Source organism: Perna viridis, chromosome 1 (genome assembly GCF_037379345.1).
Source record: "Perna viridis isolate PV_CMFRI_1.1 ecotype Kerala chromosome 1, ASM3737934v1, whole genome shotgun sequence".
Taxonomy (NCBI): Eukaryota; Metazoa; Mollusca; class Bivalvia; order Mytilida; family Mytilidae; genus Perna; species Perna viridis.
This window is the reverse complement of record NC_142445.1, coordinates 39,275,392-39,301,978: the sequence shown is the minus strand read 5'-3', so window position 1 is coordinate 39,301,978 and position 26,587 is coordinate 39,275,392. Positions and strand designations below refer to the sequence as shown.

General features: G+C 32.1%; 1 protein-coding gene across 6 annotated transcripts in view; it reads right to left on the bottom strand.

The window, feature by feature from the left end:
- LOC148628704 (uncharacterized) overlaps positions 1-26,587 on the bottom strand; it is a 96,199-nt gene that overhangs the window by 66,479 nt on the left and 3,133 nt on the right. For 5 of the 6 annotated variants that reach the window (XR_015924262.1, XM_088592812.1, XM_088592820.1 and 2 more), the window contains 19 exons: positions 25,449-25,479; positions 22,753-22,815; positions 21,780-21,809; positions 20,632-20,804; positions 18,951-19,125; positions 17,782-18,087; positions 16,137-16,436; positions 14,029-14,166; positions 12,664-12,785; positions 11,553-11,611; positions 10,415-10,566; positions 9,187-9,432; positions 7,073-7,273; positions 6,509-6,655; positions 6,106-6,207; positions 4,572-4,675; positions 3,206-3,397; positions 2,527-2,598; positions 628-739 (listed from right to left, as the gene is read on the bottom strand). Coding sequence is in view for 5 of the 6 variants with exons in the window: in XM_088592812.1 (XP_088448938.1) it covers positions 628-739; positions 2,527-2,598; positions 3,206-3,397; positions 4,572-4,675; positions 6,106-6,207; positions 6,509-6,655; positions 7,073-7,273; positions 9,187-9,432; positions 10,415-10,566; positions 11,553-11,611; positions 12,664-12,785; positions 14,029-14,166; positions 16,137-16,436; positions 17,782-18,087; positions 18,951-19,125; positions 20,632-20,804; positions 21,780-21,809; positions 22,753-22,815; positions 25,449-25,479 (2,725 nt within the window). In the remaining variant the exon portion in view is untranslated. The remainder of the gene's footprint in view (positions 1-627; positions 740-2,526; positions 2,599-3,205; positions 3,398-4,571; positions 4,676-6,105; positions 6,208-6,508; positions 6,656-7,072; positions 7,274-9,186; positions 9,433-10,414; positions 10,567-11,552; positions 11,612-12,663; positions 12,786-14,028; positions 14,167-16,136; positions 16,437-17,781; positions 18,088-18,950; positions 19,126-20,631; positions 20,805-21,779; positions 21,810-22,752; positions 22,816-25,448; positions 25,480-26,587) is intronic. The other variant, XM_088592811.1, reaches the window with a different exon arrangement.

Sequence of the window (26,587 nt, the reverse complement as noted above, 5' to 3'; positions counted from 1 at the left end):
ATTTCCCAATCTTGAGTGAGAAAAGCGGGTGTTTAATTTTTTTCTTAATTCCAATTAGTTTTCCGAAATGTTTGAATTGAACAGCTGATTGTGACGTATCAGGCCAGTGATACGTCAGGACCAGGTATAGAATCTAGGTCACTTTAAACTGCAAAAAATAATTAATCACCGGTTATTCTCGATAATATGATTATTCTAAAAGACCTGTCAAACACATAATCGATATTGATAGGATAAGCATTGTTCTTTAACTCTTTATTCAATACTGCAGAATAATTCACACTGTCCGTCACTTAAATATATGGATTGATATATCAGCATTGTTCTTTAACTCTTTATTCAATACGGCCATTTTTTACGGGAAAGCGCACGTATTCTGTCTCAATTAGTGTGTAAGATAAGGTAATCTCGCACAGATAAAAATAGCAATTTTCTTGGCTCTTTAATGAGAAACGTTTAACCCACATTGAATTACATTATCTAGTGACGTTCTGTAAGACAAAACCAATAAAATTTAACTTAATATGCATGTTTAAATAAGAAATATTTTTAGTTTCATTTATTAAAAAACGCAATGTAAACAAAAAAATTACAAACCGCAATTCTTTTTTTTTTATTTCAACTTACTAATATTGTCACCAACTACAGAAATGTCTTTGTCAACAGGAAGTGTCTTTAAAACTGTATCAGAAACGTTAGCTACAATATCCATTACCAGCGCAGCAGTATTATCTCCTGTCTACAACAATTTAATCTGAATGTCAACACGTCTTCTTCTCAATCATAAAAGAAAAACTTATAAACATTTATGTGTTCGACAATAATTTGCTGTAGTTTGTATTCAACTCTTTGTTGATACTTTAAGGACATTATATGTTTTGTATAAACTTATTTAATACTGAGGTGTCATTAACGTCGATAATTTTGCAGTCCGTGACTCAATAATTCCATACTAAACAAGAGCAGTGCTCCAGGTACCCCAACTTGCTACAAAAGTAAAATTTCATGGAATACTATTGTGGAAAGAGTAACCGAAGTAGATTTAGTTGAGCCTATGACCTTGAACTTTAATGACGGTTTTCTCTCTTATTATGACTAATTCAAGAAGTGACAATAGGCATGACATATTTAGCTGTCTTACTATTTCTCATTTTCACAGTTCACAGTTTCAATTATATCATATTTGCGTCAAAATGGTGGGACTCTTTCAGTTGTATAAAATTCTACATGTCTGGTAGGTCCAGGAATATCAAAAAGACTATTTAATAAAATATGTGTGATCTTGACTTACTGATCCAAAAATAAATTGGTGTCTTCTTACCTATCAAGTATGTGTGACCTAGAACCATTGACAAACTGATTGACAAATAAATAGGTGTACCTCATAAGCCTTCAATTATGTAAATTTGATGAAAATGTATGAGGGCGTTTAAAATATTTGCCCTGGAAACCAATTTGCGCCCCCAAATTCTATTTCGTTAAGTCGGTGTGACCTTGGCCTTTCACATACTAACCACAAAACTACTGTCTTCCTTACCTCAAGACTCTTTTACTGCCCAGGTTTGCCAGGTGTAATAAAAACAATTATATGAAGGCGTCCAAAGGTTACGCTCCGGAAACATATTTTCATCTCAAATTTATATTTCATTAAATCCGTGTAATCTTGACCTTTGACCTACTGACGTCTAAATCAATGGGTGTATCCCGTACCCCATAAGCTTTCGACTGTCCAAATAAAGTGAAATTCCATGAAAGCGTGCATAAGTTACGCTCCGGATTCCAATTTTCGGCTCAAAAATTTTATTTCAATTAGTACATGTGACCTTGACCTTTGACCTACTGACCTCTTAACGGATAGGTGTTTCCCTTACCTCATAAGGCTAGAAATGTCAAAGTATAGTGCAATTCTAGTTAGGCGTTCAGAAGTTATGTTCCTGATTTCGGACGTATGGAAGGACGGAATTATGGACGAAAAGCCGAATTTTATACTGGCGAAAGGCGGGGTAGGATAACATTATAATAAACGATCAAATCATAATTTTAAATGTTATTGGTTAAAAACTAAACTAAACTAAGATGTTTTGTTGTAGAGCTGTTTCAGAGCTGTTTTGTTTTTTTTTTGTTGTATTGTTTGTTCTTGTTTTTGTTTTTTGTTGTTTTTTTGGGGTTGTTTTTGTTTTGTTTTTTTGTTTTTGTTTTTGTTTTTGTTTTTGTTTTGTTTTGTTTTGTTTTTTTGTTTGTTTGTCTTTTTATCAAGAAAGGCTTGCAGAACTAATTTTGGGACAAATGACGGTTGTACCCATGTCTCGTCGTAGTTAAACTGCTTCAAGGTTGTTTATATTTCATAATTTGGTTTGGTGCGAAGATAAAGAGTAAGCCTTGAATAATTCTGTGACATTTAGACATGAGTTCAAACAAATTTCTGAGCATATTTTAAGTTGAAAATGTTAGAATTTTTTACTGTGTAATTATACTCTGTAAGTAAAATTGACCACAACTAAAATTAATCTAAATAAAACTTATTACTTCATCAGCAAGGTCCTGCCACGAGTCTTCACTATTACCAGATAGTATAACATCTGTTGCTTTAAAGAACTCCTGAAATACAGTTACACCTGATATAATCAAACCCTGATTCTAATATAACGTGCTTCAAAGCTCTTTAATTAACCGCCATGATAAACGCATGACCAACATTTCGTGCAACACATAGACTGCGTCTATTTAAAAAATATGAAGAAACTAGTCCTATTTGAAATATACAGAAAATTTGTCTTAACCAGAAACTTATTTAAAAAAATAGAAATTTAAATCTTACTCAATGAAAAAAAAAACTGTTCTATCAGAATGATTTGAAACTATGCTAACAAATTATGATAAAATGATTCATTATAAAAAATCAAAGATTCATATAAAACTTGTCTTAACAGCACTTGTATCTACACAGAGTGGCGCTTAATATGGAAAAATACAAGTAAGATCTAAACAGCGTCTAGCGTTTGAATTTCACTCTAAACGTGACAGACAGCCATCCTAAAAATGTAAGAATCTTGCCACGTAAGGGGGGGAAGGCGGATGTTTTTCCACGACATGATCCGATTTTCCAACGACGCTTGGTTTGAATGGTGTCAGAAAAGCCTGTCTTTTTCAGCTATAAAAGATTAAACGAATTTCTACCGCTGCATGGAGCTTAATATACCAGTACCTCAGTTTCCTCTTTCGTTATTTTTTCCTCCCGGTTTATAACAATATCTGACACAGTAGCTAAAACCTGGACTCCTGATCGAACATCGCTGGCTGAAACGTTAGATTGTGTTATCTCTCTACTTTCATTCTTAAATTCACGGATTACATTGACAAGTTTGTCTACTTCAACCCCGTCTTTGATTCTATTCAACTAAAACAAAAAAATAAAGATAAACAATTACCAAGCGTGTAGTATCAGTAAATATTCTTTGACACCATTGCTTAATTACATGTTTTTACGTTCTGGTCAAGTCTTTGTATCTTGACGAATTTGATTTGCCATTGTTAATGCTTCAGTATTTTTGCCGATATTCAGCAAATGAATATTATATCGTTTTCAATGCTATTAAGCAAAGCAAAAATTATATGATAAAATGATATTTCGATCAATATATGTTTGTATTGATTTACTCCTTTAACTCATTAAGAAAAAATCGAATGAGATGATAACAGTTACGATTGCATGTATATATTCAAAATTTCATGACGACTTTATACAATTTTATACAAACGCAATGATATAAAGGGCTATGACATTTTAGTTATATGAAATCGGTAATATCGCATTTGTCATAAAATACTCACATTCAGAGACAAGGGTATTTCGAGTCTTTAAAACGAGGAATTGTGCAATATAAATCTGAACACCAAGGAGTTGAAGACCCCAGGACATGAAAGAAAATTTGAAAAATCTAAAGTTTTCCTTTCTTTTATATTAATCTTAAACCTAAAATCGATGTAAATCTTACAGTAGATTTTCTCTACTATCGGCATTTTTAAACGCTCTTTTTGTCAGATTTATATGATAAATACATATATTGTAGCTGAATGTGGGTGAAAAGTGTAAAGTTAAACAGACACAGGAAAGGATGCAACGTATGCTTTCATATTTACGAAAACACTTATTAATGTTTGATTTTTGTTTTTGTTTGTTTGTCTGTTTGTTTTTGTATTGTTTTGTTTTTGTTTTTTTTTAGGGGAGGGGGTTTGCATATTAACAAACAAAATGTTTTCAGTCATATACTCAGTCCTATGGAAATTATATCATCACTATAATATTTTTTTTTACTTGCTTTTCATGAAATATTATGCAAGTTATAAACATATACTTTCCTTATTTTATAATCTAAAACATATGAAACATGATAAACTTTTTTGGATGTTTTTTAATAAACATGAAGAACTTCTGTTGCACTTTTTCCTGTATTACTTGAATATGAATTGCCTAACCATGGCGATAATGATTACAACATGAACATGCTAATTACAGACAATTATTTCTATTTGCAGTACTTGTGATGATTTGGTTTGAAGAAAGCATGAACCTTTTTCTCCAATATAGCTATCTTTTCTCTAGTACAGCTGATGTAACTCGGTTCCATCCATGTTCCATTATAACCATCTTTACTACATTCACGTGATATTTTACCTTTCAAATTAAAAGACATAGCTCATGAAGATGTAAAAATAGATCATAGTCAAATAAAAAAGAAAAAAGAAATAGTAACATAGATTACGTTATGTTGCTTAAAGTCTTTTTGTTTATTTGTATCCAGTGTGACCGATAATTTTCCAACAATTATTTAGAAAACAAGGATTCAGCTTGTATTCAAATACATGTAGTGAGAAAAAACATTTAAAAGACCCGTCGAACATCAGACTTCAATTTAAGTTAAACATATTCAATATAAAAATGCATTTCACGTGATCAATTCCTATCAAACGAATGTTTAGTAATTACAATTGGTTCGTTTTAAGCAGTTATGAAATGGGCATTAAATCTAAACTTCAATCCGAAAACGATGATAAACACCTTACGTTATTATCAAAATGTTGATGTAAAACCGTTGCAGACAACAACAAGCATCATAGTCTACAACAAGCATTAAAGTCAACAACAAGAGTCATATAAAACAAGCATTACAGACAACAAAAAACATGACAGTCTACAACAACCATTACAGTCAACAACAAGTAGCACAATCTACAACAAGCATTACAGTCAATAACAAGTTGCACAATTTAAAACAAGCATTACAATCAAAAACAAGAACCACATACAACAATCATTGCAGCCAACATCAGACATCAAAGACTACAACAATCATTACAGCTACAACCAACAACGTACATCAAAGGCCACAACAAGCATTACAGCTACAGCCAACAACATACATCAAAGGCCACAACAAGCATTCAGTAAATAAAAAGCATCACAGTCTTCAACAAGCATTACAGTCAACTACAAGCACCACAGTCTACAACAATTATTACAGTCAACAACAAGCATTAAAGGCATCAAGAAGCAATACAGACAACAAAAAGCGTAACAGTCAAAAAAATTATTACGGTCAACTACAAGCATCACAGTCTACAACAACATTACAGTCAACAACAAACATAACGTACAACAATTAGCATTATAAGCAACTAGAAGCACTACAGACAACAACAAGCATCACGGTCTACAACAATCATTACAGACAACAAGCATCACGGTCTACAACAATCATTACAGTCAACTACAAGCATTAGAGTCTACAATAGGCATACCAGTCAACAACAAACATTACAGACAACAACTAACATAACAGACAACGATCATTTAAGGCAACAAGAAGCACTACATACAACAACAGGCATCAAAGTCCACAACAAACATTACAGACAACAACAAACACTACAGATAAAAATAAACATCACGGATATAATAAAAATCAGTAGCTAACAAGAATTACAGTGAACACGCACACTGTAAATAACAAAAATAACAGTCCATATTAGGCGTAACAGTCTATACATTAAGCATCAAATACAAAAGCAAGCGTCATATTTAATTTCAAACATCATAACACCTACCAATATAACCTGCACTGCAGTTTTGCACAGCAGTTAATCCCGGAAAGGTTTTCGGCCATGAGATATTTCTATCATCCCTTTGATCAGGACAGGAAATATACCCTGTGCGTTTGAGAATAAGAGTTTTTGCTATACATGGTGTTAACTGATAAAAAACTATTTAACAATAAAAACAGTAAAAGAAGTTCACATGCAGGTCTTGTTATTTATTTTCTTTGCTGTAAAAAATACTATTATGACTTAATTTCTTTAGAAAACAGATGGTTGCATTAGATCTCAGACTGTGTTATTCTTGTTTAGACCAAATGTTTTGATTATTTCTAACTGTCATCACCAATATGTGTCACTGGTGAAAAAAAATTACTAAAGTATTGCATTTACTTTTAATAAAAAGAATACTTACCAGGATTGAAAACAGCAATTGTTATTTTTTTATGTCGGGAGCATCCTTCGTCTTTTTTCCAGCCACAGGAAATATTTGTATAACGAGAAAGCGACGCCATTTGTAGAATAACTTTATTATTGTCAAATTTGATTTTGGGATCTCCTGCTGTTAAAAAATATACTTTTATGTAGCATTCTATAAAGATCAGATAGGAGGTGATTCATGTATGTCAAGAACCCACCATTTCCACTTTTATTTCTAACTCATTAAAGGTTACAGACTACAAAACCGTTCTTAGTTTGTCATTTGTTCCTACACTTTTGAAATTAAAAATATGTAGATTGTGTATGTAATTGGCACTTTGCAAGAGTTATCTTTCTTGATATGATTTGGTTTGGTTGGAATATCAATGTATCGTTTTCTCAAAAGTATAGATCTGAATGCAGAAAGGATTATTGTTATTTCTTTAAAGTAAAGAATATGTAGACCGGGAATGCATTTAATAGAACGATGATAAAGCACTATTTTCATTTCTAAAACACTTTACACGGAATCGTAAAACAAAATTTTAAAAGGTCATACCTGCAATTCGTTTTCCATCAGAGCAAAATTCCAAAGTATTGTTTGCCAATTCAGATGCCGGGAATAATATACAAGTTGCAGAAACATTAGTGCCGTTAAGAACAGCCGTAGAGGAACTTTCTAAAGTGTATCTGTATATCATGACTGTTACGTTTGCATTTTTTCTGTTGTCATCAAGTTTGGCATTACATGTATAATTTCCTTTAATTACAAGAGCATTATTATAATTATTATTATTATTGCAATAAAAATTTAAACACAAAGAGAGAGTACATTGTGTAATTGGTTATAGAGTAGCCGCAAATAGAGAAAACAACGTTACGGATATTATGCAAAGGCATTTTGTGCAAGCCAATTAACTCAAACTGTCATTAGTAAGGTTGATACTAAGGTTTAATAGCTCAAAGAGTACATACTTAACCTAACTATGTCCTGCTTGTTTTATTCCAGATCATTAATTCTATAATCTTCATAAGACAAAATGAAATAAGTCAGGTAAATAGTCATCATGGTTAAATATACAATATAGGTACATTGTCGAAAATTATTGAAGATATGTGATGAGGCGACGGAACGGGTACGAAATGCGAGGCTCCGCCGAGCTATTTCCCCCCGTTCCAAGCCGAATACACGTATCTTCAATAATTTTCGACAATGTACCAATATTGTTTTTATCCTGTTATATTAATAATTTTGTGCGTTTGTACATTTTTAAAATAAAATTTTAAAATGCATATCCCCTGAAGAGCCTCGATCGTTAAACCCGAAGAAAAAAAATAATACGCATGGCGCATGACTCAGTAAACATTGAAATTCAATCCGCACCATATAATCCGTCAAAGCCGTTTGAAGAAAATAAGCAATGTATCAAAATTTATTTAATTCCAAGAGACAAATAAGTAAAATGAACAATAAATACAAATATTTTTAATGTTTTAAAGTTGATTTTAAGAACAGTGAAGTTTTGAATTTCGCGAGGAAGGTGGAAGCTGACTTGTTTCTGTTTGGTATATGGCAGTAGAGTTCAGGGGTGAAATTTGTGTTTAGGCAGTAATGAATCCAAGACCATAACAGTTTCCTGGTCATTTGTCTCTTCAAGAGTTTTATCATATTGTAATGCTTCAATTTCTTTAAGTGGAGACCAGTTTATGTTAAATTGTGACGGACACTCTGGCTCCGAGTCCGACATGACTGAAATGACAGGGGAAGTCGTCTGCAAACTGATTCTGAACGAGATTTTGGATTTGCCATATATCATTATTTGGTTTACATAAAATCTCTTATTTCATTCAGGTGAAAATGAAACAAAACAGCAAAAAAAGATTAACCGGATACGCAATCGCAATTTGTTGATATCGTATCTATGGTGGCGGCCACGATTAATTTACGCATACCAGAAAAAAGTAGTTCCGCCGATCACGTGAGTGGGAGGAGCCAGAAAGTCGATAACCTGCTAATGTACGGATACAGCAAAAAAAATAACCGTATACCTTTATTCGTTTAACAAAAAGCCTCATTGCAGGATAAAGGGAAATGAATGGAAGCAATCATAAAAAGGGACATAATTCAAGGATAACGACTTGACAAAGAAATATATCACCCAGAAAATAACAAAAATAACATGCAATTAAAATCAAAAGTAAATGAGCAACATTGGACTCCAAATAAAAACTAGCAGTTTGGACCAGGTTCTTCGGCAGGGTAAGCGTCCTCTGCTTTTCTTGAAAAGAAGGTAACAAATACAATTATTTCGTCGATGTGTACTTCTCACTGTAAATGTGAAACATCGACGTAAAAATTTGATGGAAACACATGTTCTTTTTAATATCAATTAAATAACAGATGTCAAATCTAATGCTACAAAAAAACTAAATCGGTTTCTCGGAGCAACACGTCTGACATAAAGGACGTATAGGTATTTCCTGAAGCTGGTGTTTTATTATTACTAATTCGAATAAAAAGACGTCATTATAATGATACAAAATCTATATCGGTTATTTGGAACAACACCTCTGATAAAAAGGACGTACAGTATTTGTAATTCCCTCAAGCTATTTTTTCCCCTTTATTTCGAGGAATTGGAATATAAAAAAGTTAAACAAAACGAAATGTACCTTCATCACTTTGCTTGAAACCTACAATCCTTAGCGTAGAAACATATCTTATTTGTTTCTCTCTCCTATAGTAGGTCTGAAGTCGAGATACTCTAGAAGGACGAATAGGTAATCCATCAAAAGTCCAATAAAACTTTATACTTCCGCTGACTGAAAATGCCTCAGATACACATGTAATGTTGATATCTGCACCTTCATGCTCAGAAATAGATTCATTTTTTATGGTCACTTTTGATATAAATCCCACTGAAATTTAAACGAACACGTGAGATCAATATATTACCAAGTCCAATGATTGGAAAGGTAAGTGTTTAAAGCTTTTCATCTTTTTTTTTTTATTTTTACTTTTATCTACAAAATCTTAATGAAAAAAGACGTGTTTATTAGTAAAGCGAGGGTGAAGCCTTTGGTGAAACTAGAAATACTGTGAGCAAGCTCACAAAGAGAATACTTTCATATGAAGTAAAATGTAAAACCATCAAGTTTAATTATCTTCATTTGGAATCTTCCGATCAAAGTTTTAATCCTTAAAAACCCCATAATTTCTTTCCTGAGTGGAATAAGCACAAAAATAACCCTGCTGTTTTTTTTCACACATTTCTAGCATTCTAGCATTCAAATAAGAGGAAGAAATTGGATGGGGAAGGTATGGATTATGATTTCAGTGAATAGTTGTGGTTAAGGAGTGACCTGGTTATAAGGAAAACCTGAACTAAAAAAAACAAGATGCTTCCGTATAATACAGAATGAGAAAAACTAAGCTAAAAGGAACGAACGGGTTTAATTTGTCTTCCTATTTTTAAGTGAGTGTCATAGAGCTCGATGCAATAGAAATGCCTCTTTACTATAGAAATCAAAACTGTTTTAGAGAAATTCATCGGTGTGTGAGACCAACTTATTCAGAACCTTAGGGTAGACATTAGAGCTTCACATAAATTAAATGAGTGATCCGATGAGTTCATGCAACAAATAACTCCAACCTCCTCTGAAACAACTTCTTTTTATTCATTAAAATTCCACACTATGTAAACTATTCTTTAAAACTTTAAAATAGTTTATTCATTTATTTGAGTAAATGAATTATGCGCGTTATGAATTCTTACGCAATAGCCATTCACCAAAAAAGTTAATTAACAGTTAGACAATCCGACTGGAGATCACAACTAATGCTAAAATTGTTTCAAGCCAATAGCAAAGAAGCTGTGAAAATGAAAGCATTTCTACTTACAACCATCAACAGGTCGGTTGACAATGACGGTACCAGGTAAGTATCTATTCCAGCTACTAGTGTTGGTTGATGATAAAATTGTTTCGTAGAATACTGAAGTGTTGGCAGATTGATCAGCAATAACAGCACTATAAACCATGACACTACCTTTACTGAAACATATAATCTATTGTTTTATTTTCCACTGATTCTTTACCAATGGAAGACTATTTTCAGCCAATCTCCTCGGCATACCAATTATCACTTCTTGGATTACTACATATAGTCGTACTAGTCTATTAGTCCAACCATCCAAGATGTGAAAACAAGCACAAGGCATGAGCACTACTCATAACAATCCGCAAATCTGGTCAAAATGTACTCTACTAATTTTCAGATTGAAGATGGATTTAGTACTGAGTGTGTAAATACAAATGTACCTCTACGCTAGAGATGAGATTGAATTTGAATTTGCCCGTCTACCATCCCCCTAAAACATGATCTTATCATATTACTTGTATGCTACTTCAAATGCAACCGGCATGTATTGCGAAACAAATGCACAACACAATGAATAAAATGTTTGTACTCAAATGATTAAATCTTATCATGACATAACTGTTCTAATGTTATATATAGCGATGCAACAAGAATTATTATATAGATAGAAGTGATTTACCGATTGTTCCCAGTGTATTTTTTTTTCTCGATAATTCACATTTTGAAATAAATTCAGTAATTTCACTTTCGCGCTTTCTCCCGCCAAAACATTACAACACAAATATCCCGCCGTTCAAAAAAAATTAAATTTGTGTAAAAAATAACAATGAATAATGGAGAAAATCTGTATAATAAATAGGATAATTAATTGGAAAGAGTGAATAACCGAAATATGACCACTCGTGCCAGAACGCATTAAGATTTAACTCGTGCGCGGAACAAGTTCCTCACACTCGTTTAATCTAGGCGTTCTTCGGCACTCGTGATCATATTTTGGTTATTCACTCTTTCCAATTAATTATCCTATTATTATTTGGAAATTATTGATGAGCAAATAACATTTTCAACACACATAATAATCATAGTCATAACAATGTCAGGTCCGTGTCTCGAACAAAAACTAAAGAAGTGAACATCAGAAACGATTAAAATTACAAACCTTATCGAAATTATTCGTGTTTCTCTGTATCCACATAAGTGACCTAGTAATTTATTTACCTTAAAAATAGAATTGAAAATCGGTATTAAAGAACAAATGTGCTGTACAAGGTAAAAGTTTCTCCATTTTTCAAAATTTAATTTTATAGTGGTGCCATCTTAAAATATACATGATACAAGTCATATGTCTCCATTTTAATGAACAAATGATTTTATAAAGTGTTTGCTAAGGACCCTTTGATACTGTATTCATTGAGTAAATATCTTCATACAAGAACAAGGTAAAGTTAAAAAACGAAATAACATTTACAATCTTACGTCTATTTAGTTCATAGATATTGTTTTCTCTATTTAAAAGGACGAGGTCCTTATAATGGTTATCAATGCAAATTTAACTTTTGATCTTAGCAGCACTGGGTGCCTGATTTCAGACTGACGGACTGAAAGTTAACTTGTAATACAAAAGGTAATACAAAGCAAGGATCTGTTTAAAGTTTAGTATCTTTACAACACTAAATGTCTTAAAGTTTGTTAAAATACAAAAATAAATCATCCCTAGTTTATGTAAAACTGTAAACGGAACATTTATTTTTAAAAATATCAATACATACAAGAACATATTATACAAACATTCGTATTATATGTCACTGATATATTCGACTTTATACAGGTTACACCTGCCTCATATTATTAACGTTATTTATTACTCTTTATATTTTTTATGACTACAATAAGTTTAAATTCCTACTTTAAATAAATTGAAATATTACAAAAAAAAACATTCGATATAACAAGATAAAATATAACTCAATATTTAGGAATACAGGGGACATATGCTTCTCCAGAAAACGTCCAGTATTACTTGCATGTTTTTCACTGGTACAAACCTAATGTCACTAATTCTACTTCCCGTTCGTCTGGAACGTCGTCTAAAACGAAACACTAAATACGAACTTATAATGGAAAACGAATCTTTGGTTCAAGTGGAACGAACTGTATAATGGAAAACACCCTTAAATTATCATAAGTACAACGGTGTTTTTGTTACGTTTCAGTCTAGTTAATATACGACCTTACTAATAAAAAAATGCGGTCACATTTGAAAAACTTACTACAGTTGTAAAATTGGATGTGAAAGACTTGTAATAGAATGAGTCTTTGTCTTCTAAACTATCGTTCCATATTCCAATTCCATTGAATCTGAAGGGAATAACAGTTGATTTTAATTCCGTTCCTGAAAAAAGTTACAAATGAGGCTGAGATAAAAACTAAATGGGATACGTGTTTTTAAACTAACAATTTACCAATAACAGTAACCCGTTCAATATGGCTACTATTAAGGGGATGAGTTGTCAAATATTTTGTGACAAAATTTTACATTAAAACACCACATTAAACTTAAGTAAAGAGGTCGCATTATTTATTCGTCGGACTCTTTCAGGACAAAATAAAGATCCTTTGACATCATTTTAAGATACGAGTCATATTTCGATGTATTATAGTATTATATGGCAAAGAGTAATCAAGGGAATCAAGGTTATAGCGGTAATCAAAAGAATGCAATCCAGGGACAAAGACCAGACATGGAAAACAGACATACACAACAAAGAACATAAACTAACTAAAATCATACATACAAAGTAACAAAAGCAAATGAGCAACTCGGACTCCACTAAGAACTGGGAGCATGGACCAGATGCACCGGTAGGGAAAGCGTCCTGAATTTCATCAAGATGTCTAGGAAGAGTAGCATGTAAAGATTTTATCTTCCTTAAAATGTTTTGTTATTTTTCCTTAATGTAATTCGTATTTCTATAATTCCTTCGAAAAAGGTGAACCATGGCATTTTTTTTCTTTTGGGTAAATCTAAGACTTACTACATAGTTTAAGAAAAAGTACCCATAACGTAAAATATTTATATATGAGTCGAGGGCAAAGGCACAATTATAGCAAGTCCAAATTCAAATTCCAACTAAAAATTATCAAAAACAATTACACACCTGTCAATAATGTTTTTGAATGTTTCATGAAGTAAAACCTTATTCCATCATGTTGTTATGGGGAATAAACGGTACAAATTGAGCCCACCGCTTCTTACTCAAGTCCTAGTAACGCAAGAAAAATCCCAAAATTCGTTCAAAACAAAAATAAAAAAACATCAAAGTGAGTGCATAGCTGCATTACAAAAAACATTTCCGCTAATTAAGAATACCCATTAATCATTGAAAGAAGGGTCAATGATACATTGTACCAACATGTTATTGGCGTTAGATGTCAAGGACAGAAAGGGTGCTGCTTCAACGGATGCCATTTGCAAAAAAAACGTTAATGTTCCTAAATTATTATTGTTTGAGAAATTTTTGCGTTGATAGTGTACGATGTCATATGAAGAAAAATCTTCAGAACCATGTTTATTCCACATACAAGGAATGTATACCAAATTTTATACATAGTTTTACTTTAAAAACTATACAAACCTATTTGTTTGAAATTTATGTCACAATTCTGCCCATCACCATCATACCCTTGCCAACATTTGCAGATGAAGGAACCCATGGTGTTTTCACAAACCTGTGGACACGTGTTAAGAGTCTCATTTTCACACTCGTCAAGTTCTATAATAAAGCAAAAACAACTGTATCATGGTTTGGCTTTACACATACAATTCTCTTTGTTATTTTTGTCTATTATTCTGTCCAAGCAATCTGTGAAATATTATGATTTAACACATACCTTTCATGATATCAAAATATTCATTTCATTAGAAGGCTCACCACATATTTATAATGATGCATTACTAATAAACATTTGTAATAGTCAGTATAACGACACAGTTTTTCACAATTCTATATTCCATTATTTAAAGTTATGATAAAGTGCACATGATTACTACAAAAAATAAAAATTCTTTCTTTCCTGATTCTTACAATCCAGTCATCATATTTTTTTCTAAAAACAAATATTTTGAACGAAGAGCACCAGGGTAACCTTTTTAGGTAACACATAATATAAATATATTCTTTTTAGGGATTCGACGCTTACGACATTGCTATTCTTTGAAAAATAACATCTCCAGCGCCGAATCCCAAAAGCGATCAACTTAAATCGTTCATAAATTGAGCCACTTAACACAACGAAAATAAATATGAACAGGGGAACTAAGGTTACTTCGGAAATCAATAAAAGAATACAATCCATGGGTAGATTTTGGACAGGAAATTGGACAAACACGACAAAAGACCATGAAATACCTATCCAAAACTCTAAAATCTACTTCTTATTTTTTTCTTGAAGACTCACAATCAGTAAAATTTACATTTGAAATAGACAATGCAGATGACAGCATCCCTAATACCGTGGCATGGTTGTCAAGTTCAATATACGAAGTAAATAAGGACTAATTATAATCATATTCATTCACAAATGAATGGAATAAAGCAGATAGAACCGTTCAAAGCTTTAATGGGCTCTATCTTTGTTGTACCATGATATCCATGTTGTTTACAATATGTATATGAAATATACAGTGTTGTAAAAACTGTAATCGCCGCAGTCGTAAAAGGTGAACAACCAATTATAATGCACAAAAAACGCATGTGCTAATCAGATTGGACTTATAGTGTGTTAAATGTTGTTGCTGATCAAAACAATACTGCATCAAAATCACAAGCCATACTGTACCTAACGTTTTCGATTAATCACGTGATTCATAATTAACTTATTCATGCGTATTGATCACTCAAAACCGTACACAAACATATCACGGTGTTTATTTAATTGTGATAAAATCAAATTGATACATTCTGGGATAAATGCATTCAATACAAACATTGAAAGAGAAGATATGAGATAGTTCCAACAGATTATGCTCAAAACGACAGCATAAAGTGGCCATCGTAGCTCCTAGTCTCCCCCTTTCAAGTCGAATTTTTTTGTAATAGTTACTATTCTTTTTTTTTTTGCTCAATATCGAATAGAGATATATATTGCAACCTGGTGGACGAAACTACTTTGGTCCGGGGGTCGTTTCAATTCCGAAAATAATTCAAAAAGATTTTTTTCTTTCTACATCCGAGGTTTGTGTTTAATACAGTGGAAATTACCGTATAATTATTGAGGGTAAGCGTACTTGATAAGAAATGACAAAGTGAGATAATATGTAAAATATTTGTTAAGCACATGATACAAAATTTACATTTATTCACATGCACAACAAAAAAACAATGAAATGAAACATCAGAAGTCAATCGAAAACGAAACAAGACTCCTATTCAACATGATAAACAGTAACCAAGAAATTATTTTTCGTTTACGGCGTCCATGAATGAAGACGGTCAGACAGAGAGTCATATATAAATGCATCCACTAAAATGCTATACGGGATTTTTTTTAAATGGATTTATTAATTCAAAACATAAAAATTGTTAATGCTTGTTTTCGCATACCGCAAGTGCGTAATAGAACACTCAATCTGGGACCTAGGAACCCATGGGACATGATATATTCTCTTTCAAACTTTAGTATTCATTATTGGTTTATTGAGACTAAATAAATTTATAGCAAACATATGCATTTTATCACATACCTACTACAGACAGTCGTGTACTGGCTATCTGTTTTCCTTTTCGGTTGGAGGCCGAGCATAAATAGTCGCCTTCGTGGCTTTTGTTTGCGCTTTTGATGAAAATGGAAATATTAGCTTGTCGTCCTGTTATTGTCTTTTTGAAATCCTTTGAAATAGTTATAAAGATTCCAGAAGAGTTTTTCAGCCAAGACATTGTCTCTATAGGGGTTTCAATGTCCGATGACGACGTACAAAACAGCTTTGTCGGCATACCATAGTAAACTTCTACATTCCTAGCTGTCTTAACGTTCGGTCTTGAGTCTAAAAATATATTTTAAAAACTTTTTTTGGTTAAAAAATTCAGTTTTATGAATTTGAGATACTACTGGTTGCTTTGAAATATTACTCAAGCAGTATTATTTGTTTTGTATAAAACTGTTTTCGTATCTTAGATATATGTAACGTCAGACATGGATTATAGTAATTTTTATGATACTGTCCATGCAGAAACCAGACAGATCCTATGAGGTGGGTGCACATATGAATTTTTATCTCAGCATATACATTTCTTCCAATGAAATGTTTAACCCATTGTGATGTCAGACAGAAGAAAGAAGAGAGATTGCTCCATATAAAGAATGGATGTTAAGCACATAATAAAAGTTCCATAACAAATAAGCTAAATTATACAGAAAAAAAGAGTTATTTCCCTTTATCTTAAAGTTTCAAATGCTGTCTACGTAACTTTTGTTTTATTCTTACTATTTCAGTATATTACAAACCAACATTCGTTATTTTTTTAATACGAGTCAACCTGGGTCTTGTAATATGATAAATTTTATCCCACCATTTATTTTCTTCCAATGTAATATTAAACTGAATGGATAACTTGGATTTGTCTGAATCAAAAGTGGATTAAATAGAGTACGTGTTCAAAATTTAAAATTAAAAAAATTTAAGTAGGTCAAAGAATTATTTACCTTTGATTCTAAATTAATCCTTACACACATTATGTGCAGCATAGTCTCAAACTTTTTTTTTATTTCCTATATAATCTCGCTATCTCAGCGCTTTAAAGTTTACCATTTTTCTTCAGTGGTTTTAGGTTCATAATCATTTGCCGTATTATTACATGAATCTGTATTCAATGTCAAGTCAACAATTCAGAACAGTTTCAGATTTAATTGATTGATTGATTGATTGATTGATTGATTGACGTCCTATGGCAGATTAGGACAAAACCGATTAACCAATCAAACACTTACTGCTTTGTACTAGCTAGAAATACCGAGTCTGATCTTAATGATGCTACAAACAGTCCGCAGTTAGGCATGCCATCCCATTCGGGCTAATTAAGCTGATCAGCCGTCACTCTATCCGCATATAAGCCATGGCGAAACAGTGACTACCAATCTTATTTATTTTAAAGTCTTTGAAGTGACTGGTCCAGAAATGGAACCCAAAAAGTCGTAAGTGTGCAATTGATCGTAAATCATGACGTCACAATGCTATTTAGATTGTGACGTCATTACTTACGATCAACTTTACTCTTAAAGTGTTAAATACAAATTATTGGACGGTTTTAGATATATAATTGCAAAAATGCTTGAAACACAATAATTGTTCATAGAAGAGCAAATCAAAAAAGTTGTAGTACTTTACTTACACTCAATAACTGTCACATTAATCGAGCTGCTTACTCCACTCCCTACTTTGTTTTCTGCATGACATTTGTATATGCCTTGGTCAGAGATGCTTACGTTTTTTATCACCAGTGAATATGTATCGTTTGTTCCGATATCCTCATAATTAGAGCTCGAGGTGTTGATGGGGTATGTTATACAACCACCATTTATCAATTCCCAAGTCACACCAAGTAAATCGATTTCTTTAGAATCGACATTGCAAACAAGCGTCAAATTTGATCCTTCTTTTATATCAAGTGTTCGATTTTGGACCTTAACAATAGGTGCTGAAATAAATATTTTGAGTTTGAACCTCTACAATAACTGCTGAGGTAATTTTTTGCGTTTAAACCTTCGCATTGACATTGTTTATTCAGTATATAATTTTAGCGGTAGGGTTGTCTGTCCATGGCTGTTCAATTGAGTTAGGCGATTGTGAAAAAGTATTGCTGATATCTGATTCCAAACCATATTTGACACTCTCCAACATTATAGAATTTAAACAGTTTTTTAGATTAATAAATCCTCTCTTCAGAATTAAACACAGAGTTATAAATTTTAGACATATATATTTTACCACAATCCTTTATCATTTGCAGTTGTAATAGTCAATGCAAAATATGCAAATTAATGTTAATTAAGAAAAAAAAATCACGGAAACTCCGTTTCATCATTGTTTTACCACGGGCTGGCCATTTACATGTATGTCGTATTTTTTTACCCTGGGCGATATCGAAGGCTTGTAAAACGAACAATTATGATTAGTATAATTATCATCATCAGTATATTTTGATTATTAATGAAAACAATAATGATAGTAATCATCATACTTATTAATATTGTTTTTAAAAATGAATAATTATATTATAAGATTAATTACTGTAAGATGAATATTGGCCATGGGTAATGTTGTCACGCGTATAATTATATTGCACATCCTTGAATAGTATTTCCGGCAATTCTTGTAGTAACTCTTGAACTGTTAAGCAGAAGCCACAAACGTATTTCATTCGTGTTTATAAGGTTCATGATTTGGAAGCTATTTTACTCTCCGTGAAGTATTGGAATGTATTGCACGCTGACTTTAACCTGCTTTCTTTGGAGAAAATAAATTGCTACTATAGTATACAAATTATCGATACATACATACCTGCTTTAATAGCGGTATATGCGGCGAAAATTGAAGAACTTCCACTACTACTCCGATTGACTTTAATCAGCATACTGCGCACTGTTGAAGTATAAACTTTCTTTGGAGTATACATATAAAACCTAGTCTGAAGACGTCCAAGATAGTTGTCTTTATTGTCGGTTTCATTATATATCTGTGTTAAGCAAATGATAGACTATTGAAAAGTAATAAAGGCAACGTATACAGCTATTCCTTTTATTTTTTTTAAATTCATGTTGTATCAAAACCTGTCTAAATTCACACCTGGATAAACTTTGATAATCCGTCTTAACCAGGCATCTTTTGTAATTCAACAGCATTTTATCCAGTGCCATTAGAACCCTTACCATCAAGGCACGTAGCTGCGGTTAGGCAAAAAAGCTTTTGCCTGCAATTAATTTTGCCAATTATTTTTTTATATATAAAATACATCCAGGAGAGGCTTAAATGATGCTCTAAAACGCTATCTCTACGGAGCTTCGGAGCCAGCAGACCTCCTGCCGTAATTTTGCCTACACTTCAATTTGGCCTCAGCTACGCGCCTGGCATCCCATAGCTACAAAGGAAAATCAAGGGAGCCGGGAATCGAAAGATAAATTAAAAAATAGCATAATCCATGGATAACGACTAAACAAGAAAATAGACACACACACAAAAAAATGAAACGACAAAATAACACGAACGAAGAAAAAAAATAAATGAGCAACACAGACTCAAATCAAAACTGTGAAAATTGACCAGGTGCATCGGTAGGGTAAGTGTCCTCCGTACTTTTGCCGAGTTTTTAATGAAATGTCATGTCCGGGAAGGCGAAAGAGTAATGTAAAACAATGATGCGATGCACAGTATTCAGTTTATTCAGATTTCATAGGATTTAGCTATAATTACAAGTCAGGAACGATTATTTACAATCACAGACAAAGACGAATACAGATTCTCCTTCAGTAATGAGTTGTTTTAATCACGTGACATTTTATTAACACCTCTGCGGGTGTTTCTAGAAAAGCATAGGATGCTTACCCTACCGGTGAACCAGGTCCATACTCCCAGTTTTTAGTGGAGTCCGAGTTGCACGTTTGCTTTTGTTACTTTGTATGTATGGCGTTAGTTATTTTACGTTCTTTGTTGTGTATGTCTGTTTTTCCATGTCTGGTCTTTGTCCGTTGATTACATTCATTTGATTACCACTATAACCTTGGTTCCCTTTATTACTCTTCTCCACTCGAGAAGGTAAAATTGAAAATTAAATTTTCAACTTAATTGTACCGTAGAGAGAGGAGCAATACTTCAAATCAAGAATAGGCAGGAAGACAATTGGTTTCTTCGATGAAATCTGTAGAGAACTTGGAAATGTGAAATGGTTAAAAAAAAACTTTCCCAGAAACTTAATCACCACCCGGTGGCTAAAAATTCATGTGCATTTTTAATCCCGGGCTAAACAAAGGTATAGCGGTAATCAAAAGAATGTAATCTATGGACAAAGACCAGACATGGAAAACAGACATACACAACAGAGAACATAAAGTAACTAAAATCATACATACAAAGTAATAAAAGCAAACAAAATATCAAAAATAAAATATGTAGGCTTTTTACCCATGAATCACATTTTGTATGATTCTTAGCTGGAGTGCTACTTATAAATTTGATGCAAACTAACCTCAACTTCAACAGCTCCGTTACTGCTACTCCATCCATCACTCTGTGAGAAGTTAACCATCACTTTATAGTCAACAGGTGCTAGGATGTGAAACACACAACTTTCTGCCTTATGTGGGGGAATTTCTATTATTCCTGACAACCCAGTCAAATTTGCGCCACATTCTGAAGAAACTTTTGTTTAAATACCATGAGCGTCTTATGTAACAATCACAATTTCTGTATACTGGGAAAATACTTTAATTCGTGGAAATCAATTTTTGTGGATCAGGGAAGAAACATAAGTTCGTTAATTCTTTAATTCGTGATTTAGTAGTTTTCAGTTTACAAATCGATGGAAATCTACCATTCGTTTTTCGTGGTTTTGCCTATCCACAAAAACCACGAAAATGTGTACCCTACTTACAATAGTACTAACATTGTCTTAGAATAAACTAACTCTACTTTAGAAAAATCTATTTAAAAAAAAATATCTTTATAATTTCTGCAGTATACGATGTAGGATGTTTTTTGCAATTTCAGTTTTATACAAAATCTTAATTCTGTAAAGAATTCCTTTGATAACCTTTTGGTGAAATAGAGCTGTTAACGTGTATTAAATCTTAAATGAAATCGGGTACTAACATTATATTTCATACTGATGCATGCATGAAGGATGCATTAGTTGAGTAAAGCACAATGGAAAGAATAAAAGACGTTAAACCGAATATTTGAGAATAACAATAGATGAGGTTACTATAAATCCATTAGAGATTAGTCGGTGAGCATGCGTGATACTTCCTGCTGCAAGGAATAGCTTAAATAGAACAAATGAATTTTCCCGGTTGAAATGTTCATTGAAAAAATATACAAAACATTGTATAGTAACAATATATATTGAAAAATTATATTGGATGGACGTTCATTCGAACGGACATCTGGCTTAAAAAGTCAAGATAATCACTGTATTGCGTCTAAATAAAAAAAAATAAACTAATTTCGTGGTGACTTCTTCTCCCTCCCGGTTTAGTTTAAGTTCAATGTGAGTAAACTTTAAAGCGCCAAAAAAACCCTAGCAAATAAAATCGGCCCCTTATAAACTAACGAAAAGAAATAAAAGCCAAGAAACTAAGTTCCTGATAAAGAAACTATTGATATAATTATTCTCACCTCTCTGTCGTTTTACACGGTGTAAATAATCTATAATCAACATATTTAAAAGGAAACTCTTCTGTGTAATGTATAAAACGGTAGGAGTGATTGATTGATTGATAAAGTAGTAGTTATCTCTACTTGTATATACAAATATTAACACTTCATTATTAAAACATGACAAACTACATACGAATCTTAGTTTAGCCAATCGAATTCGAAATTCAGAAACTATGAAATGGGTAAAACGGTTTAAGGTGTACAAACAAATGTAGTTACAGTATTTTTGTTTCGTAAAATCCTTCTTATTAAGACTCAAGAAGTAGATTAATTGAAATCATCATAGTACAGTTAACTTTTCTATATGTTCCGAGCTGCAAATTGAACGTAAAGTTCGTTCTACACCAAAGAGGGAATAAAGATGGTTACATCATAACAATCCACGGGTGAATATTCGCGACCATAAAACTTTAGTAGTAATGATTTTAATCTTATATCAATATAACGCTTACATTATACACAAAGTACGCATAGAGTTTCAGCAGACTATGACATTTAAATTCTGTCTTTCTATCGATCCCTTATCGTAAGTCAAAATACGAGTCTGACTTTATAGTGTCTGGAGTATCCTTATTTCCAAGTTGTTTGAGGTTGATGCGATGAATAAAATCCATATTTTCGAAGAGTATTCTAGTAGAAGCACTCTCCAGGAGGTAAGATAGCATTAACATCATTCAACATTATAAGGAATTATAAACCTAACAATAGTTTATATTCTATGCAATGCGTAAAAAATATAAGGAACCACATTTTATAATTTCATGTTCTATATATGTTTTGAGACAAGCATACAACAACAAGACCACTGATGCAATCCTTTTATTAATGTAAAACAATCTTGAAAATGGGGGATAAAAAGGCAAATGATCTATGAAGAATAATACAAACAAGGCATGCTGGAATGGAACAATGATACTGAATTTCTCATTACCTGTATCTGCAGTTCCACTTATCAAATCACTAAAGCTCCTTTTTTCTCTTTGTAAATGACCCACTATAAATTATAAAAAATGTGTTTAAAAAGAATAGAAAATAACAAAACCTTCGTATGAAATTAATTGTATTATTTAGGTTACATTATATACATTTTACTGTGCAACATTATCGGGTAATAGAATAGTTTTAGTCTGCTTAAGACAGTTGTATTGGGTTGAGAATGACTGTATCGGGATTAAAGAATCTTAAATTGCCATTACAATAAAGTGATATTCAATTTCTTTGCAACATATTTTGCTGAGCTATTCTCTAGAATCTTGGTTCCTTTGGTTACTCTATACAGTAACTATCACAACTATCTTAATTAAAGGGGTGTTAGGGGGGGAAATAACAATAAATAATATACTAATTGATTTCATAGGTTTCTAAATGTAATTTAGTCATCGTCGTGTAGATTAAGACATCAGTTTGCCTACAATATCAGGAAAACTGCAGCTTTATTTAAGATTGTATCAATTGAAAGCAAAATACGTACCATTATCCCACCGAAATTTGACTAAATTAGCACATTTGTCAATGTTGAAACCCTTACAGTATTAATGATTTAGCAAGTTAAACGAATTACTTTTATGATATTATATATTCGTTGGTATCAACATATATTTTTCTTGGGTTCTTACCTTCGCATATATTTGACTACAAATAAACTGTGCATCAAAAACGTTTCCAGTATGGTATCATTCGAAAGATAATTTTATTTCCTAATTATCTATTATTTAAAACTTTTTCTTTTTCACCCCTTTAAAACAGATCTTCATATGAAACACGATACTCATTAACTGCTCCCCAACAATATCACAATTTTTTTTTTCATTGCAATTAGTGGGATTTTGAAAAGTTAATATTTTCTTCTGTTTTATTCATTTTTTTTCTAGCTTTGAAAAAAGTACGAATAATAAATATTAGAATAACTTCTATTTAGAGTGGAAAATAAATCCCTACCCTTATAATGATTACCGCAATATGAATAGGAATTTTTAGCACATAACTGATGCAAACTTTGCATGGTTTAATCGTGGAATTGGTTGATGGTCTAATTTCTGAATTTCTCGACGATACAGTAGAATTTTACTCCGCAATGTAACACATGAGTCTATTTATAATCATGAGGAAACTAGTCATATTTGACTGGAAATAATTTTCAAAAACTCCATTTATCATTGTTTAACCACGGGATCCCATTATTTTACATTGTCCTATCACTTGAGGATATGAAAAGACATAAATGGAGAGCTCGTGGTAAAACAATAATAAATTGAAGTATCTGTGATTTATTTCTTAAATAAATCTATCTCTTTCGGTTCTTTTTTTTTTTTTTTTTTTTTTTTTGTCTTTTTGATTAACCTATAACACTTTATCTTTGCTGCAACTAGAACGAGCATAAGAGAACGATAGATGTCCTAATTCTGAAGGGCAGACCTTTCATTTAGTATTGAGTGGCGTTTATGTCAATTTAAAATGTTTCTCCCTTATAAGATACCACTTATATAAAATATTTATTCCGGAAACTTCTAATTGTCCATTTGGGCAGAAACGCATATGGAATTCTTCAGATTGCATTCTATGTGAAACCACCTTACCTCGGTGAGACAATAGCAAAATCAATAAACATTTTTAAATATAATATCATGTTACTCTATGCGGTGCTAGAATTAATATAAAAAATATAAACCTTTTTCGTCTCTCCAATCTCTCCATGTTGATGTATGTATATTCGTTTTAATAGTTTGAAGCAGAAGTTATAGTAATTCTAGAATTATTAATAAGACTTTAAAACTGTTTAAATACCGCAGAACCTGTCTAAATTTACACAGAGCTTTTATATCAGTTTTGATTATTGTAAAACCAAACACCTGTCTAAACCGAACCTTTAAAGTCCAAAAAGGGGGACAGTGTAGACAGGTTTTATATAATACATGAAACTTATTTATTATTTATACAATTTTAAATACAAAAATACCAGTTTTATATATTGTAAATTTCGATATGCTGTACACGTGTTTCAAGGAGTAACCTCTCATCAGCAGCATTAAAATCAAATATGTAGAAAGATCATAATCAAAATAGTTGTATACAAGAAGTACTCATAACCAAATCTATCGAAAGAGGAAGCCAAATCCATCACCGAGAGGTTCTACCATACGCAATGTAAGGAATGAAGCGTCGGTGCTTTTAAATTTGGAATACTGCAATATTTCATAAGTAGGATAGATAAAATGTGATATTATTCGGGTCAGATAAGTCTGACTACTGGGTTGGTGAATACCCTCGGGGACTAAAATATCTGAAATCATTGAGGCTTAATTCATTGTATTGTACATGGTAGAACCTCTTGGTGATAGATTTTGCTACCTATTTCGATAGTCTTGGTTTTAGGTACTTCTTCTTAACAATTTTATTTTGGATGTAGGCCTACCTATGTATTTTATTCTAGTGCTGCTGATGAGAGGTAACTCCTTGAAACACGTGCATATCGAAATGATTGGTAGTTTTGTACTTGAAGACAATGTCATTGTTTCTTAATTTTTAAAGAATAGCATTAAGTACTTATTTTGAATAAGTACACTCATTCATGTGTTAATTCAGCCTTTATGAGTTCATTCAATTTGGTTGCTAAGTTTTCAAGTATACCTGTATTCCTCTTGTTTCTGGCATCTTCTCCCTAAAAACAAAGCGTTGTAAATAAGCATCGAATAAAGTCATTGAATACTAGTAACTGATTTACTGTGATAAAATATTGCTTCTAATATGACGTGCTTCAAAGCTCTTCAGACCACAGCCATGGTAAAAAAGTGATAAACACGTGACCAACATTTCGTGCAACTCATGGGCTGCTTCTGTTCAAAAATATGAAGCAACTAGTTACATTAGAATCGAAATAAATCGCAGAAACTCTATTTTATCATTGTTTTACTACGGGCTGGCCATTTATTTCGTTATTTAACCCCTTGCTATTGGTTGGGGGCAACACATTGCGACATAAATGGCCAGCCTGTGGTAAAAAAATGATAAAATGGAGTTTCGGTGATTTATTTCTTCATTTTGCATAAAGCTCAATGAAATTTTACCATTATCTCACCTAAAGCTTTAAAAAAAATATTGAATTTATCCAGCATGTAATCTATCTTACGTTTATATATCGATTTTATCATCAAATTTATATCGGAACTAAAGAATATAAAGACATTCTGTACGTTTCCCCTATTTTCAGTAAGATTAATGATCGTGAATGAATCAATAATGTAAAGTATTGCAACTTGATCGTCAATAGAGGATGTAAATAACAAACAATATGGTCACGTTTTCAACAATTTCAGCAATACTGAAACTTTCACGCCCAAAAAAAACAATGAATATCTGTCAAAATTATTATTACATGTATTTGCAAAAGATATGGAGAATTTGTTTTTAATAAACTATTTTCGAGAAACAGGAAATGAACAACACTTCCCTATGGCAAGCCAAAGTGGACAAAAATCAATATTTTGTAATATTAGAAAATGAATTTTTAATATTACAAAATCATTTTTTTTATATTAGAAGAGATTTTTTAATATTAGAATTTCATTTTGTAGTATTAAAAATTCATTTTTTTCAATACATGTGTTTAACGTTTAGTACATGTAATATCAACGAATTTTTTAACAACTTAGTTAGCACATCCAGGTCGTACATTGTTAGTGACTGATGAATGGTCTCCTTCTCGATATATTTTGAGTCATGAATTACTTCTATTGAAAGCATTCAGAACCCCGAAGACTGATTTGCAT